The sequence below is a fragment of the Denticeps clupeoides genome, chromosome 10 (genome assembly GCF_900700375.1).
Source record: "Denticeps clupeoides chromosome 10, fDenClu1.1, whole genome shotgun sequence".
In the NCBI taxonomy this organism is placed as follows: domain Eukaryota; kingdom Metazoa; phylum Chordata; class Actinopteri; order Clupeiformes; family Denticipitidae; genus Denticeps; species Denticeps clupeoides.
Window position 1 is genome coordinate 9,622,932 of NC_041716.1, and position 16,617 is coordinate 9,639,548.

Consider the following 16,617-nt stretch of genomic DNA (forward strand, 5'->3'; position numbering starts at 1 on the left):
TATTTCAGCATCACAAGCGACAGGATTGTCATTTTGAGCAGTCTTTTCACGGCAGAATAATGCACCCTGCCACACTGCAGCATGGTTGAAGAATAGTTTGAGGATCACACTAACCAAGACATTGGACATTTTCCTTGAATTACTCTGTTGGTAGGGACGAACTGGGCTCATCAAGTTGCAAGCACCTACATTTTATGTGTTCCACTTGTTATCGGTATTATTTATATCCAGTATAGCCATGGGGATCAAAGCACAGATTGGGCAGTGCATTGCCGCAAGATCTCTGTTCTCTGTTCACCTACGGTTTATTGTCAGGCCCTTTTCATCGTCAAGGATCTCTTCAACACGTCTCCTCTAGGAAATAATGGAAAATATTGAAACAAAGCAGTGGTAATAAAAGAGAGAAAGTAATTAAGATGTGGCGCTATAGAAAAGGAACACAGATACATGAATTACATGAGTGAGACATTATATATAAATAATAATATATATATATATATTTTTCCAATTGGCACCTGTCAGTGGGTGGAAAACGTTGTAGGCAGCAGCATTTTGTCTTTCGAATTTGAATAATAATAATAATTTGAAAAAGGACTATGTCCATGTCCATGACAACTAGACCATAAAAAAATGAAGTTGCCCTGATGCTTTGTTACTTAGGTAGGTGGTCACATACCACCTACCTATACATATACTTAACTGATTTTAGGTGAGTGGTCATATTAGGGCTGGTCTTTTAACTGTGAATCAATGTGTAATCCATGTTTCATATTTAAAACAAAATAGCGGCAAAAAAGTTTATGTGATTTTCTCTCAAATGTTAAAATGTGAACAAAAAATGTAAATATAATGCAAAATGTTTTGATCAAAAGTCAGATCAATCAATGTTTGTTTTTGTCCCTCCCTTCTGGCTCCCTTTAGAATAAAGTAATATACTGCTCCCAACCAAAGGTTTAAACAGGGGCAGACAGTAAACATGATATTAAAAGTCAATAAATAAAGAATAAAGAGTGATGTAATTGAGAGATTTTTGCATTTCATCATTAGGAAACAATAATTAGTATACCGTCTGCCACACCAGGATAATACAGATGCCACTCAAGATCTCATTCTGCATGTGGGGTGGTCGGCCACCATTATCTGAAATCGGTGAGGTGACACTCAATAAGAACCTCTCACCAGACACGGCCCATTGGTGGTGTTACAGATATTTCAAACAGTTCACGTGTTCAAATGCCACCATTTGTATTTCTGATGCTTAGATATAAAAGAACTTATATGCAAAAAATATCTAAAAAAATTTATTTTATATCTAAAAATAGATATAATTTTTATATCTAAAAAAAATTTGAAGTGGCCAACTAAATGCTTTTTGCTAAATGCTAAATTGCTTTTCATGCCTGCCATGGGTTTTTAATCTAAATAAAAAAAAAAACAATAACAAAAAATGAAACCAAAATACTATGTTAGTGAAACCGATAGTTACTTTACCTTCAAACTGTTATTTTCTAAAAACGGGTTTCAGAGTGAAGTTCTCTTTTCCGTGTGGTCGTGTGGATGGCAACTTTTTTTTTTTGTGAAGACACTGACCAACCACCCCAGACAAGTCATACACGAAACATTGACGTGTTTATCACGTTCTTTGTTGAGCTGAAGCAGCAGCAGAACCTCTTAAAGCAACTAAACGAAATACAGTGCACATTTCTAATGAAAAGACAAGTCTGGAGAACAATGATGTGTTCTGGCTGTTAAACTCTCCACAGAGGAGAACTAAACACAAACCAGTGCCACATAAAGTTGTGGAGGAGGGGTTACAACAGTGTGAATGACAAAATTTCAGAAAACATTTCAGTGTGCTCAGGTCCTGAAGGACACTCAGACCATGAGAAACAAAATTCTCTGATATTTGGAGTGAATTCCAGCTGTTATGTTTGGAGTAAACCAGGTACCACTCATCCCCAGGCCATTAAAGCATGGTGGTGGCAGCATCATGCTATGGGGATGTTTTTCCCCTGCATGAACTGGGAGACAAGTCAGGATAGAGGGAAAATGACTTCAGCAATGTACCGAGATATCCAGGTTGAAAACCTGCTCCAGAGCACGCTTTAACTTAGACTGGGGCTATGGTTCATCTTTCAGCAGGACAACGACTCTAAGCACACAGCCAAGATATCAAAGGAGCTGCTTCAGGACAACTCTGAATGTCCTTGAGTGGCCCAGCCAGAACCCAGACTTGAATCCGATTAAACATCTCTGGAGAGTTGTAAAAATGGCTGCGCACAAACACTTCCCATACAACCTGTTGGAGCTTGAGAGGCGCTACAAAGACGAATCGGCAAAACTGGCCAAGTATAGGCGTTCCTGGCTTGTAAGCATCAAAGCATCAACATTTTTTTGCAATTGCTGCTAAAGGTGCATCGACAAAGTATTGAGCAAAGGCTGTGAAAACGTGATTTCTAAGTTTCTTGTTTTTAATAAATTTACCAAAACCTCAAGTAAACTTTTTTCACATTGTCATTATGAAGTGTTATGTGTATAATTCTGATGGAAAATTAATTTTATAAATTTTGGAATAAGGTTGTAACGTAACAAAATGTGCAAAAATCAATGCACTTTGAATACTTTCCGGGTGAACTGTATCTGTTGAAATATGTTTGGAGGTGATACTCATAGAAGAAAAAAAAGATTGACCAAACGTTCTCCCAGATTATTCCACAAATGCAGAACTAAATTACTGCAGAAAACAGAAAGTAAAAGCTTTCTCTGAAATGGAGTGTACCTGCAGTTTGTCCAGACAGTCGTCAGATCTCATCTCCGTCTCTGTAACTGGCATCAGCAGCAGCTCCAGGCGTGCGGCCCTCTGCGCGCTCGACTGGCATGAAATCATTAAGTTAATTTCCTGGACCTGGAGATTTGAGAGAGCGATAAGGGAATTTAAGGTATGCGGTAATTGCCATATCGAATTCTTGCTCCTTGGAGAAAGATCACAAGAGAGAGACAGAGAGGCAAATGGTTAAAAACAAATGAAAAATGGAAAAATTTCACTAATGAATGCAGCCACTTGGATTTGTCTTCGTGTAGTCGTGCTGCAAACTAATGACAATTACGTACCATTAAAACCAAAATCAAGCAGAAATATCGTGCCTTCAAACTTTGATGGCGCAGCCTAGTTTCCCGGATTCGACCTCGGGCTTCGGCGGCCTTCAGTTGCCCGACGAGGGTGTCCCGACGGGTCATCTCCCCCGACTTCGGACCATCTGCAGCTCTGCCTCTGCGTGGCTCGGATGGCCGCTGTTTTTGGGACCGAAGCCTCTGATTGGTCCGCGCCATCCAGCCCTGCACCTCTTTGGACAGCGGCTGGTAGGCCAGGCATCGAGCCCTCTGCTGCGGGCACATCTTCCTCATCTCCGCCTTGCTTCTTTCCATGTCCTCTTCTCGGACAAATCTTTTTTAAAAATCAAATTTAGTAGCTCTCTGTATTGATTTTTCAATAAATTGTATGCAACAAAACAGAAACTCCTTAAAGCCATTAAAAGTAAACGTAGCAAGGAAAGTACAACTTACAAAGGCATCCGGACTGAGAATGGAAAGACCTTTCCGGGGTAGTAGTTGAATAGTCAGAGCCAGACACTCTTGTGTGTGATCATCACCATGCAAACACACTGTTTACTGGCGTCTCTATAGTGACAGTGGCAAAGAGTGGCTAAAGATCCTCCTAGGCCTGGTGAACAGAGTGCACGGGGTATAAAGCCAAGTATTGGAATTTACTTTTCACGGCCCTGGTAAACAAGGCTTGTCCCTCATAAGACATAAAATCTAATACTAACTCCAGGCTGTCTTTAGGTGAAGATGCTGGTGTGCCTTTTATGCTATTAAACAAGTACTACAAAATGTACACTGAGTTGAGTACCAGTGCTGGGCAGTAACAAATTACTTTACTTATGTTGTTAAGCATTTTCTATTTTTACTACATTTCAAATTCTAATATCTTACTTTTTTATGACACTACATTACATGAAATTTATTGTTCCTTTATTATTTATGAGTGGACGTTTTTGACTTCCTGACCAGGTCAAATGGAAGTTGTTTGCTTTGTGCTGCTGATAATTTAATAGATATCAGTGAGTAATTGATTGGTAGTAGCCTAGTGGGTAACACACTCGCCTGTGAACCAGAAGACCCAGGTTCAAATCCCGCTTACTACTATTGTGTCCCTGAGCAAGACACTTAACCCTAAGTTGCTCCAGGGGGGACTGTCCCTGTAACTACTGATGAATGCCGTAAATGTAAAATGTAGTGTAATGTAATTCTAGTCTATTTACAGTTTGGTGCACCGAGAGTCTTTAATATACAATGACCTGATTAATCCAGAGTCCCCTGCAAATGGAAACTTAAAGGCTGGCCTCCTACATTTATCTGAATAATATTTTACCTCGGATATCTTTACTTTATCTCAAGTACACGGTTTGTTTACATTGTCCTCCACCAGCAAGTACAAAGTTGTGTTCACTTCCAGGCTCCAGGGACTTGGTTGGGTTGATGACCAACCGTTAAGAAGTAAGAGTTGAAATGAACCCATTGGGTAGTGTGGAAAAAGACTTCAATTAAATGAACAGATTAGATTCCCGGCAAATTCATCCCTGGAGTAACTGGGTTAAGTGTCTTGTTCAGGGACACAATGGTAGTAAACGGGGTTTGAACCTTTGACCTTGTAGATGTCTGGTTCATAGGTTAGTATGTTAACCACTATGCTACTACTACCCCTAGTGTAAGTGTGCAGTGCCACACGTCACATGACACGTGAAATATGACCATTTTTGCACCACTACCACTCAGTAAATTTTAGGTAACATGTGAGGTATATTTCCTGGCTTTGTCTTAGACCTGGACCATCGTACTTGCTATTTAGTCCTTGCTGGTGTCTGGCAATTTTTGCAGTAACTATGTCGTGATAATTCAGCCTTCTGGCTTCTGTGGAAGGTAATCTTCGGCTCCCGACGAAGTAAAACAATAGTCAGTCCATGTCTAAAGATTCTGATTACAGTAAATAATATACAGTTATATGTCTAATGCCATTAAAAGCCTTCTTGTCTTCCTGTCCTTCCTTGTGCCTGTAATGATTTCATTGTAAGGCCTGAGAAGTACATCCATGAGTTCTACCTACTGGCCTTATTCTCCTCTGAAATGACAGTTTGGGGGTTGTGCCTAGAACAACATAAGTTTCGAGTTTCATGTTACCACTGTCAGCTCCTGAGCCTCTGTCATGGCGGCTCGCTTGTAGGACTGTTAGCTTTGCACTGTTAGGTCTGCACAAAAGCAGAAAGGTATGTACACGGATCACTTTCCAGCACTTCCTTGCAGAAGGAGACCAGCCCACCTTCTGCCTGAATTAACTGCGGATGGCTGCATGAGAAGAGAATACAGGTACCACTCTGGCATTTTTAGTCAAACTGTCACAACTTGTTAACTATGTTAATAAATTGATTCTTATTTCTCAAGGACAAATAAGTTTATTTGTATGCTGTGCTAGCTGCTTTAGTGAAATGATTTATGTCTCTTAGCTCATATCTCTGGAGCTCTGGAGACAATTTTTCCTTCTAGCACTTACGTGATTAATTCCAACTTTCAATTCTTCTAATTTCCTTGTTCCTAACAAAACTGTGTTCCTCTATATTTTATTTTTTTCTGATCTTGGAATAGAACTGGGAACCTCTTAAAAGTCTTGTAAATTGCAAGGTGGTGCTACAGATGTTCAACTGGACTGTGATCTGGAGAATTTGTGGTGTCCCTAAACCACTCTTGCATCCTTTTTGCAGAGTGTCATAGCACATTAACCTTCTGATGGAGGGCACTTCCATGACAGAATACAGTTTCAATGAAGGGGTGTACATGGTCAGCAGCAATTTTTGGGTAGGTGGTACATAGGTAGGTGGTAACAGGACTCAAGGTTCCCAAGCATTGCACTGCATTCCATAGTGCATCTTGGTATCATGTGTACCCACCTGGCCAGCCATATGAAAGAAAACAAATTCAGTTTTTGAGATGCTATTTCTCAGCCATCAAATCTTCAGGCCTGCCCATTGACAACAATATTTAACAGTTTTATGGTAATAAGTACTGTTAAGCTGCTTCTCAAGACGTGCAAAAAATATTGCAGGAAAGACAAAGAGATAAATACACTTACCCACCACATGTGTGTGCGATGCTGAGTTTGCCGAAAATGTAATTTTTACCAGTGAGGATGAGCTCTGCTCTAGTAGGTCCAGGAAGCCATCTTGAATTAACCACAGATTTTCATCTTGAAATAACAAAAAATAATGACTGTTTTTTTACAATCCTGAAATAACCCACTTGAAATAAAAAAAGAATTATGAATAATTAAAATTGTATTTTTAAAAGTTGTGTTTATGGTTTTTGGCTAAATTTGAATGGCTGAATGTTTCCATATTGAATTTTATTTGCTGTAATTACAATTTAAATAAATGAAACACAAATATTACTACATAAATGCATTATTAATCAAGCATTTTATTTAGATACAGAAATTCATGTATGTTTTAATGCTTCAATATTTCCTGTCACGGGTGGGCTGGACATGGCATGAAGGAGGACGCATTTGCACGATTACAGGACAGGGGTTTAATACAAACTTCACAAGACATGGGAACATCTACAAGCACAATGACCCGACAGCGAACAGACATGAACAGGATAGTTTTATACAATTATATAAAGAGACAGCAGGTGAACACGATCAGGGAACATTACACAAGACGAACATGAAACTCCGGTCCAGACTCCGGATCCAGAGTAACCCATGCCGGTCCGGATCATGACATTACTCCCCCCTCAAAGGCACTACCACCTGGGAGTGCCCACAAATGGTCCATGAAAGGGGGGAGACGTCCTTAAGGACGAGTGGCGGTTGTCCTGCACCGGCGGCGTCAGGCCTGGGCCAAAGCACGGCTCGTCCGTGGGGGACCGGCATCCTGCCCGCAGGTACCGTCACTCCGGTCAGTCTCCGGTACGCCCCGCTGGAAAGTTCGCCGCCTCCCTCGTCTCGGTTAACGCCGGGAGCACCTGAACTGCGCAAATTCGCACGGATTCGACGGTACTCCCCTCCTCCGGAATCACCAGGGGGGACATGGACCGCGTGACAGATCCTCTCGACCCTACGGTAGCTTTTGTAGGCCGTCGAGAGTCTGTCACGCTTGGGGAACTGATAAAAACAGGACATGGCGATTACCGGAGGTGCGTCGCTGGAATCCGGACGAGACGGTGGCATCGGGGGACGTCCATACATGGAACCTTGAACATGGATCTGTGGAGCAGACGTCCTCCCGAGCATCCACGGTTCCCTGGATCTCAGCAGGGCGTAGATCGGCTGCGTCCACATGGTCGGGTCATTGTGCGTGTTGATTTTCCCTTGTCTCGTGAAGTTTGTATTAAACCCCTGTCCTGTGATCGTGAGAATGCGTCCTCCTTCATCGCCATGTCCAGATCACTCGTGACATTTCCATATCATTCTATTTTCACTTTTATTGACACTTAAAATGTAAAAATTGTGTGATTTTGGCAAATGACCTTTAGTCTTTATCTTTCAAAACAATTGCGTAGATTTTCTGATCATCAGTAAATTTGTATTATAATCTAAGAACCACTATCTTTAATAAGCCTTTAACCACTAATGAGAATTAACCCATTTAGTCCCTGTTACTTCTTATGGTTTGTTAAAGAGCTAATGAGTTAAGACGTATTTGCCAACCAGGTGGAGTAAAATGTGAAAAACGCGAGTTATTTTACCCAGCTGGTGAGATGTACTTGGTGCCACCTGTTGGTAAGATGCTGTTACTAATTAGACGAGCTGGACATTTTGGAAATTTACATTTTGATTTGTGACCCCAACACCACATTATCACAGAGGACAGCAAATGAGACTGTAGCCTGTAAATATGCCATGAGCAGTTTGTAGTTCTTCAAAAACAAAACAAAAAAAAAAACAGAATTCAAAAAGAAAACTAATAAAACAATGACCATAAAACACTATTATATCAGTTACTTTATAGTACATTGTCGTGTAATGATGCTATTGTGTTTTTCGACATGTGTGATGATTGTGTAGTCTGAAACTGCACCTGCAGGCTGAATTGCCAACCATATATCCCCAAAATAAATAAAATGACATCTCACAGGCTGTTTGCATGCTGTGATGGGTCCTGTGGGTGGGACTTTTATTTAATAATGGGGTGAGTACTGAGCGGTGATGGGTATAAACACAGAAACTGCTCTTACCAGCAGAACAGATGTCAGGAGAGGTGAACCTGAAATGGACGCCCTGTTACACCCGTAGATGCTGAACTGTATCCCTTTACTGTCATGACAGGATGACAGGGAATGATACAGTCATGGGCACTTTATTAGACACATATCCTTTAGGTACCCTTTATCTCAGCTTGCCCATGTAGAGGTGAGCAACAGTGTACAGCAGCAAAAATGCTGCAGTTGTTCATGTTTAGGGCTGCACAGTGGCAAGCGACATGGCCTCACACCTCAAAGGTTGTGAGTTCGAATCCTGGCTCAGACCTTGTGTGTGGGCTCCGGCAGCCACTGCTAAGCGATTCGGGAAAGTGGATGAGTGAGTATTTGTTGTAAGCTTGGTATACCTAAGACAGGAGTACATGTATTAGATGTATACACTGTGTCAGAGCACTTTTAGAGTCTCTCATTGGCCTCCTCTGGGTTTCGTTCCCCTTACCCGGTTTGACCTCATCCATTACTGTGTTTCTCTCTGTTGATGCATGGCAGCTAATGAAGCATACTGCCCGCCCTTAATTGGTATACTGCACACTGCCCAGGGCAGGCATTCAGATGCTTTGCAGTAGGCCATCCAGTTAACATTGATCTCCTGATGGCCTGGAGAGCTCAGTCTCTTTGTCATTATGGTACGCTGCAACAGAGCAGAGGGCGGAACATTATGAGCATGTGGAGAGGGATGAGGCACAGGCTCAACTGCCGGAGAGATCTGCTGTCGTCAGTGCATTGTGTGGGAGGAGACGATTCAGAGTGACCTAAAATAGAAAAAAAACCACTGAGGATTCACCGAGGTTCCATAGCTAAATCCTGCACAGTCTGCTCTTGGCTTAGACTGGCATGTTTTAGAAAAACATGCTGTGAGCAACATGTTAATCACTGACCCTTCGATAAACTGTTAAATTAGCCGTACGTAAAGGCCCAGGAAGAATAAACTGTTGCTGGGGATATTCTGCAGATGCCTCAAGGACTTGAATTCAGTGTATTGTTTATGCGCGTTATTGGAATGGATAACTATGGAATTCAGGAAAAAGTTGTCATTTACTTTAATCAAATCCACAATCTATGTTAGATAAAATGTATAAGCACTTTTTTTTGCTTTGGACAGTGTTTAAGACAGAGACATGATGAAGATAAACAAAAAATGGGATCTTATATAGAGATGTGTATGTGTAAGATGTGCACTGTAATAAATATATACATTAGGAAATTAGAACGTCACGACACCAAGGAAAACTAGGTGGCTCGGGGAACAAACTTTTTGGGTACATGGCCAGAAAACTCCCAGGGCCATAATCCAATTGAGAACTTGTGGTTAATCCCACAAAAAGCCCACAAATTCTGACAAGCTCCAAGCACTGATTATGAAGGAATGGGTTGCATCAGTCAAGATTTGGCCCAGTAGTTGATTGACAGCACGCCAGGGTGAATTGAAGACGTCTTGAAAAAAAAAAAAGTCACTACTGCAAATATTGACTCAGCAAAAGAAGCCTAATGCAGCCTGGCCCAGCACTACCCCTCATGCAGATAGAACTGCCTTCATCAGAAGTGTGGATACATCGCTGGTTGATTAGCAGTCTCTGTTGGCCACTTCAGAGCCCGAGTGGTAGGAAGTGATGTCAATGGTGCTTTTGGTCAATGGTCCTGTGGTCTTTTTGTGCACATTCATAGACCAAGTATAGGCTAATGACTATCACATAGAGGGTAAAAATAAAATAAAAAAACAGATGTATTATTAAGGATTCTTAATTGGCATCTCATTCATCATGCACTGAGGCAAAATTATTAGCAATACCAAAGGAGAATGGCAGCATTTCTATGGGTTGCCAATCATAAGGCTATTAACCTGTGGCACTGGAGACTGCTTGCTGGTTGTCCAGCTGGGAAAAATGTGAGGAGATGAATCATATATTCAGTACTCAGAGCAAAAATGTATTTTTTTTCTGGAAAGAGTTGTCAAGGGGATGATACAAGCACATGAAATAAACACGGAACACATTTCTGTTTATTTTTGTGTGCAAAAGAACTTTGGAGATGTTTGTTACGAGAATTGACCCTTTGAAAAAAGACTAGAAAAATGAAAGAACTTATCCTCTCCCATCTGTTATCAGCACCCCAAGCCCCCACAGTGCAAGAACTGGTTTTATTTGACATGCCGCCCTTAAAATGTTCAATTAATGAATCAGCAAATTGCAATAAGTGGGTGCTGCCAAGTTGATGCAGGCAGCCAGGTTGTGTAATGTGTTAATGGCTCCCTTGGGCTCTCCTTTGACCCTTGCATTGACATCTTGCTTTTGAGCTTGCATGAATGAGGCGAATTAGTTTTTCCGTCCTCAAATCAAGAGACCCAGATTCAAGCAGGACTCAAATGTGCGCAGGACTGTGCCTTCAGTTCAATAAACCTCTTCTCATTAAAGAGAGCTGCAGCGAGAGACGGCTGAGTAAAAGAAAGAGATAAAGAAAAATAGAAACCCAATTCACGCTTCATGTTAGTATGCCATGCCTTTTTGCCATGCCAGTGCACCTCTGAACAGCCACCTTGTTTTTGCTTTCCATTGCCAAGCGAGGGGATATAAAAAAGATAAAATAAAGACTGCAGTGTCTGCAGCTTTTTACTGGTAGTTATTCCAACAGGAATGTGATTTATCAGCAGCGTCTCTCTCTTGTCCCTTCTACCTTTGTGGAATGTCATTGGGTGGTTGGATTGTGTACGTGTGTGGGCATGAGCTACGGAGGAAGGCTCCGGTCTCTGGGAAAGGTAGGAAGAAGATTCTAGCAAAGAGCAAATGCTTTGACAGACCAGTTACTGTAATTGAGTAGTTTTTCTGAGTAATTGGTATTTTTTTTATTTTTGTTTTTGAAATGGGTAATTTTACATTAACTCTGTCAGGATTGGCTTCAGATGAAGACATCACCTGTGCACTATCCAGATTGTGGATAAGAGGCGACATTTTTGTGGACTAGTGGACCCTGCAACTGTTTGTTTGATGTGTTTTGAGTTCTGGTAATCGCCACACTCCTGCAGGCTAGTTTCTGTTGATCCCCTTATTTCTCCTGTTTTTGGCCATTGCGGCAAGTTTATTTGTGTTTATTAATAAATTATTTGTTCTCATTATGTCCCGTCTCTGCTCTTACTTCCCTCGTCAGCTCGCCTTCGTGACAGAATGTCAGAGCCCATACCAAAATCGCAGAGGAGGAGAACCACGGAGAAGAACGCAGCCAGCCGTGGTGAGTGCGGGCACCAGTGTGGAGCGCTGGATGGTCGCCTGTGGGGTCAGGGAGACCTGCGGCGACATGCGCTGGGACCGAGTGATGACCCCCCATGTGCTGGTTGAACGATTTCTTCCCAGCGATTCGGGGGTTGAGCTGTGTTGAGCAGCGCTGCGGTCTTACGGTGATCACCTTGATGGTCTGCAAAACCCGGAAAATGGCGACGTCAGTGAGTGTGTGGGCGGAGTGAGAACGAGGGCGTCGGCGGCAGCGAGGAAGTGATGTGGGCAGTGAGCGCAGAGGATGTAACCCTCACGATCTTTGCCATGTCGGGCCAGGAACTCTGGCAAGGCTCCTCGTGGACTGGGAAGACACGGACGACGGTGAGAGTGACGCCCATCGTGCCCATCCACGATCGTTGCGAGGTCCGTGAGGACCCACGTCACTACCGGTGGTGGAAGGACCTCGAGAGAGAGCTGGACAGCGAGGAGGAGGGTAAGCCGACAGCCAGCAATTGCACCTCGCGGGGAATCCGCCTCTCCAGCTCCGAGCGTGGACACGCCTTCCCTCTGCCCAGACGTTCCCCAGTTGAACGGCAGCGCAGCACCAACACCATAAGCGACAAAGCTGGGTCCTCCAGTAGCCGGTAAGGAGTGCGGGCCAGACATGGGCCTGCGTCCGCCTCCAGAGGGGTCAGATGGTCTGGCGAAGCCCCCACACTGGCCAAAGAAGGCATCAGCCTGGGGTGCAGTGAACGGGACCGCCTCCCTGCGCAGTGCAGGGAGAGAAGCTGGTCGCTCTGCCAGCAGAGATGTGCAGTGGGAGGGGCTGCATGTGCCCAGATGGCACCAGCCAGGGGTGCCGTATGCAGTTGCCAGAGGGTCTGGGACCGCCTTCCTGTGAGGGGCAGGGAATGACACAAGACGCGTCAGAGGGGACATGCAGAGACAGGGTCCGCACCTACCTGGAAGGGTCGGCCCTATTTTCTGTGTGCAGGTTGGAGGGACAGAGGCCACCATGCGTGACCACATCTGGAAGCCAGCCAGAGTGTTCGGGTCTGCCAGTGAGAAGACACTGCAGGGCAGGAGCCCTGTGGTTGCTGCAGTCTGCCCCACCTTCTTCCACTGATGGTACTGCTGGGGCTCCGAGGACGTTTTGCCAATCTGTGGCTCCAACATTTTTGTGAACTTGACCTTCTCTAGTGGACCTTGCAACTGTTTGTTTGATGTGTTTAGAGTTCTGGCAATCGCCACATGCCCAGGCTAGTTTTTGTTGATCCCCTTTATTTCCCCTATTTTCAGCCATCGCGCTTATTTGGGTTTATTAAGAAATCTTTGTTTACCATTATGTCCCGTCTCTGAGCTTACTTTTGTTGTCAGCTTGCTGGCGTGACAAACTCAATTACATTTTTAGGCTAGTATTTTACTTCTGTACATTTGACAGAAATGACAACTTGACTTCTGTTAGAGAATGCTGCCCAGATAATTAGAAATCACATGTATTCACAGCCTTTGCTCAGTACTTTGCTGATATACCTTTGGCAGCAATTGAATATGCTTGGCACACCTATCCTTGGCTTGGCCCATTCCTCTTTGAAGTGTTGGTGCACAGCCATTTTAAGAAGTCTTCAGAGATGTTCAATCGACTTCAAGTCTGGGCTCTGGCTGGGCCACTCAAGGACTATCTACCATACAGGCCTGATTGGTGGATTTCTGCAGACATGGTTGTCCTTCTGTGCTCAATGGGACCTTGAAAGCAGCAGAAATGTTACTTTAATCTTAACCAGATTTGTGCCTCAAGATAATCATGTCTTGGAGGTCTACAGACAATTCCTTTAACTTCATGCTTGGTTTGTGCCTCGACATGAACTGTCAACTGTGGGACCTAATATTGGCAGGCATGTGCCTTTCCAAACCATCTAAAACCAAGTGTTTTTTTCCACTGGTGGACTACAACTAAGCTGAAGAATCATCTCAAGGATGATCAGGGGAAACAGGATGGAACTAAGCTCAATTCTGAGCTGTGAATAGCTATATTCCTGTGCTTTCTGCTTTTATTTACAGTGAGAAGTGAACAACCAACCAAAACCTAGAGTGCTGTACACAACAACAACAACCAACAGGAGGAACAACACACCATAAAAGGACATACGATACAATTTACACAACAAAAACTCCGCTAAAAACACTGACCACTATAAAAGGCTTTTCGCTAATTTCTCTTCAACACGCCAAAACTCTCTTCTCTATCCTCCTCTCGCTCCACAACAATGGCGCCAGGAATTGTTGATGGATACATTGATTTTGGCTTTATTTCCTCTTTTTATTGTAATGTTTGAGGAAACCAGGCACCGGTCATCACCAGGCCATTAGCATTCTCACAATGAAGCATGGAGGTGGCAGCATCATGCTGTGAGGATGTTTTTCAGTTGCAGTAACTGGGAGACTAGTCAGGATAGAGGGAAATATGACTGCAGCAATGTACAGAGACATCCTGGATGAGAACCTGCTTCAGAGCGCTCATCTACTCAGACTGGGGCGACAGGTCATCTTTCATCAGAACACTGACCCTAAGCACTCAGCCAAGATATCAAAGGAGTGGCTTCAGGACAACTCTGTGAATGTCCTTGAATGGCCCAGCCTGAGACCAGCCTTGTATTCGATGTGAACTGATACTTCCTATCAAACCTGATGGAGCTTGAGAGGTGTCGCAAAGAGGAATTGGCCAAACTGGCCAAGGATAGGTGTGCCAAGCTTGTGGCATCATATTCAAAAAGACTTCAGGCTGTAATTGCTGCTGAAGGTGCATCAACAAAGTATTGTGCAAAGACTGTGAATTCTTATGTACATGTGATTTCTCTTTTTTTATTTATAATAAATTGGCTTAAAATTGATTTAAATAAAAAAAAAATTAATCCATTTTGGAATATGGCTGTATCATAACAAAATGTTGAAAAAGTGATGACCTGTGAATTCTTTCTTGATGCACTGTACTTTTTAATCAGCATTGTAGCATTGTAGTTTATGACCAATTATGATCAATAAAGGATCTTTCTGTTAGCTGATGTGGAGAACAGTAAGTGTCAAGCAGTTAAATGTCTTTGTCATAATTGTTCCTTGGGCATGTCTCTGTCTCAGTGGGGGCAGGAAGCAGGGAGAATGGTGAGAACATGGTGACAGATCAGCTTGTCACTGACATACAGCTTTTTTAAAGTACATGCTCAACCAGCGAAAATATGAGGAGTGACGTCTGGCCAGCCAGATGTACAGTCCTCCCAAACACAATGGAGTGCCCAAATGGTGTATTTACTTGCAGCGACAGTCTGGACTTTGTCAGGTGTGACTTTTTCATGAACTATTACAGAGCAATTGGCCAGCAACATCACATCATGTGGATTTGAAAGCAGAGTTTATGGTAAGGTCTGTATACTCATCAGAAATGCTGGTCCTTAGCCAGATTTATTTGTCTCCATTTGCCTAATGCAATTGGGTTCCTGTATCTGTTATTGTCATTAGCTTTACATGTGTCCCATAATCAGAATGTTGCTGATTCGGATCCCGAACTGCCAAGGTGCCACTGAGCAAAGTACTGCTCCCACACACTGCTCCCTGGGTGCCTGTCATGGCTGCCCAGACCCTAAGGAGGCAAAGCAACTCCATATTTGGTAAAAGGATCTTCCTGAAATGCTGAAAGTTTGGATTATCCTTAATTAGCGATCATTTGAAATCAATGACTATCAGTGAATCCATTTTTATGATAAATTAGATAATTTTTTTCTTTTTTTGACATGTGATACACAGCATCACAGCACACGGTGCACACAGTGAAATTTGTCCTCTGCATTTAACCCATCACCCTTAGTGAACAGTGGGCAGCCATGACAGGCGCCCGGGGAGCAGTGTGTGGGGACGGTGCTTTGCTCAGTGGCACCTCAATGGCACATTGGCGGATCGGGATTTGAACCGGCAACCTTCTGATTACTGGGCCGCTTCCTTAACCGCTAGGCCACCACTGCCCCTTGCATATACCTTGCTGCAGTCATATGGATCCAAAACCTTTGCAATGAAGGCTTCAGCAAATTCTTTAGATCTTTATATGACAACCTCAGATACGTTAGTGGTAACATCAAAACCTAGATGCCAGGTTTAAATAAACCAGGCTCTCCGTGCACCTCCACCTGTAGCCTTTTTTTTACAATTTAATGGAGAATATCATTTTAATAGTAATAGACAATGTTTGAGTAAAGGTTAAATGCTTGTTTACATCTGTTCAACCTAAACTTTGTATCTAAAATATTTTCTACAATAGATGATAGAAAATAATTCACTCTGGGAAAATGAATTAGATTACCAACATGAACACTGTCAGTAATCCTGAATCTAGCTGGAATAGGGATTTCCCAAGAGATGTTAGGAATAGTTATAGTCAGTATGCTTTCAAAATATTATGAATAAAAAATCTTGGTAATTGTGTTGTCAAGGTTTTGCATGTAAGGCTACTGCATAGCATTTGAGGATAGTCCTTTATGCATCTGCCAGCTGCTCAGTTTGGTGCAAGGTCATTTTTTTTCCTGGAATTTTCCATTATGATTCCATCCCGTCCCTGGTCTGTCCTGATATTTAGCCGCTGAGAACGTTTTTGTGGAAGCCAATAAGATGTAACAAAGATAAATGATTGCACTTGGCCTGGTGTGCTGGCTGATGGCTTGCAAAGCCAGGCTTGCAAAGCCAAATTTCAATAAGACAAGCTTGTAATAGTGCAAAATATTAATTATCCTAAATTCTGCTCTCTCGCCATAAGACAAGGCCTCCCTAAACCTGCCATATGCCAGGATTGGAAAACTGAAACCACCAACGTTTAAGCAGAATTGATCTGCTTATTTATTGAATGTCCATAACAAGCTGAGGGGGGTGGGGGTGGATGCCTCCTATTTGTCGAACGGAACTGTTTTTAGGGCTGACTTGGCCTTTGAACAATAATTGGAATTTCACAGTGATGGATTTTCTTTATTATTCTGCCGCAGAAGACCCTTTGGGGGAGCAAAAGGCACACATAGTTTTGACGTGCTGTGTTCCAAATAATATAAATGTTTGCGTA

The 16,617-nt window shown here is 42.9% G+C and overlaps 1 protein-coding gene across 1 annotated transcript; it reads right to left on the bottom strand.

Annotated features, from left to right (window-relative positions):
- Positions 1-3,650, bottom strand: LOC114798652 (protein LKAAEAR1-like). The gene is made up of 4 exons (XM_028994530.1): positions 3,565-3,650; positions 3,145-3,445; positions 2,780-2,905; positions 1-354 (listed from the first exon to the last, which is right to left on the bottom strand). Exons 1-4 carry the CDS (start codon positions 3,570-3,572, stop codon positions 295-297), a joined length of 495 nt encoding a protein of 164 aa, XP_028850363.1. The 5' UTR covers positions 3,573-3,650; the 3' UTR covers positions 1-294.
- Positions 3,651-16,617: the final 12,967 nt, after the last annotated feature.

Excerpts from the sequence above, each read along its gene's own strand:
- LOC114798652 (XM_028994530.1), bottom strand. Across the intron at positions 2,906-3,144 it reads TGCGCCATCAAAGTTTGAAG|GTCCAGGAAATTAACTTAAT; the intron begins GCACGATATTTC and ends TCAAATCTCCAG. Across the intron at positions 355-2,779 it reads ACTGTCTGGACAAACTGCAG|AGGAGACGTGTTGAAGAGAT; the intron begins GTACACTCCATT and ends ATTATTTCCTAG.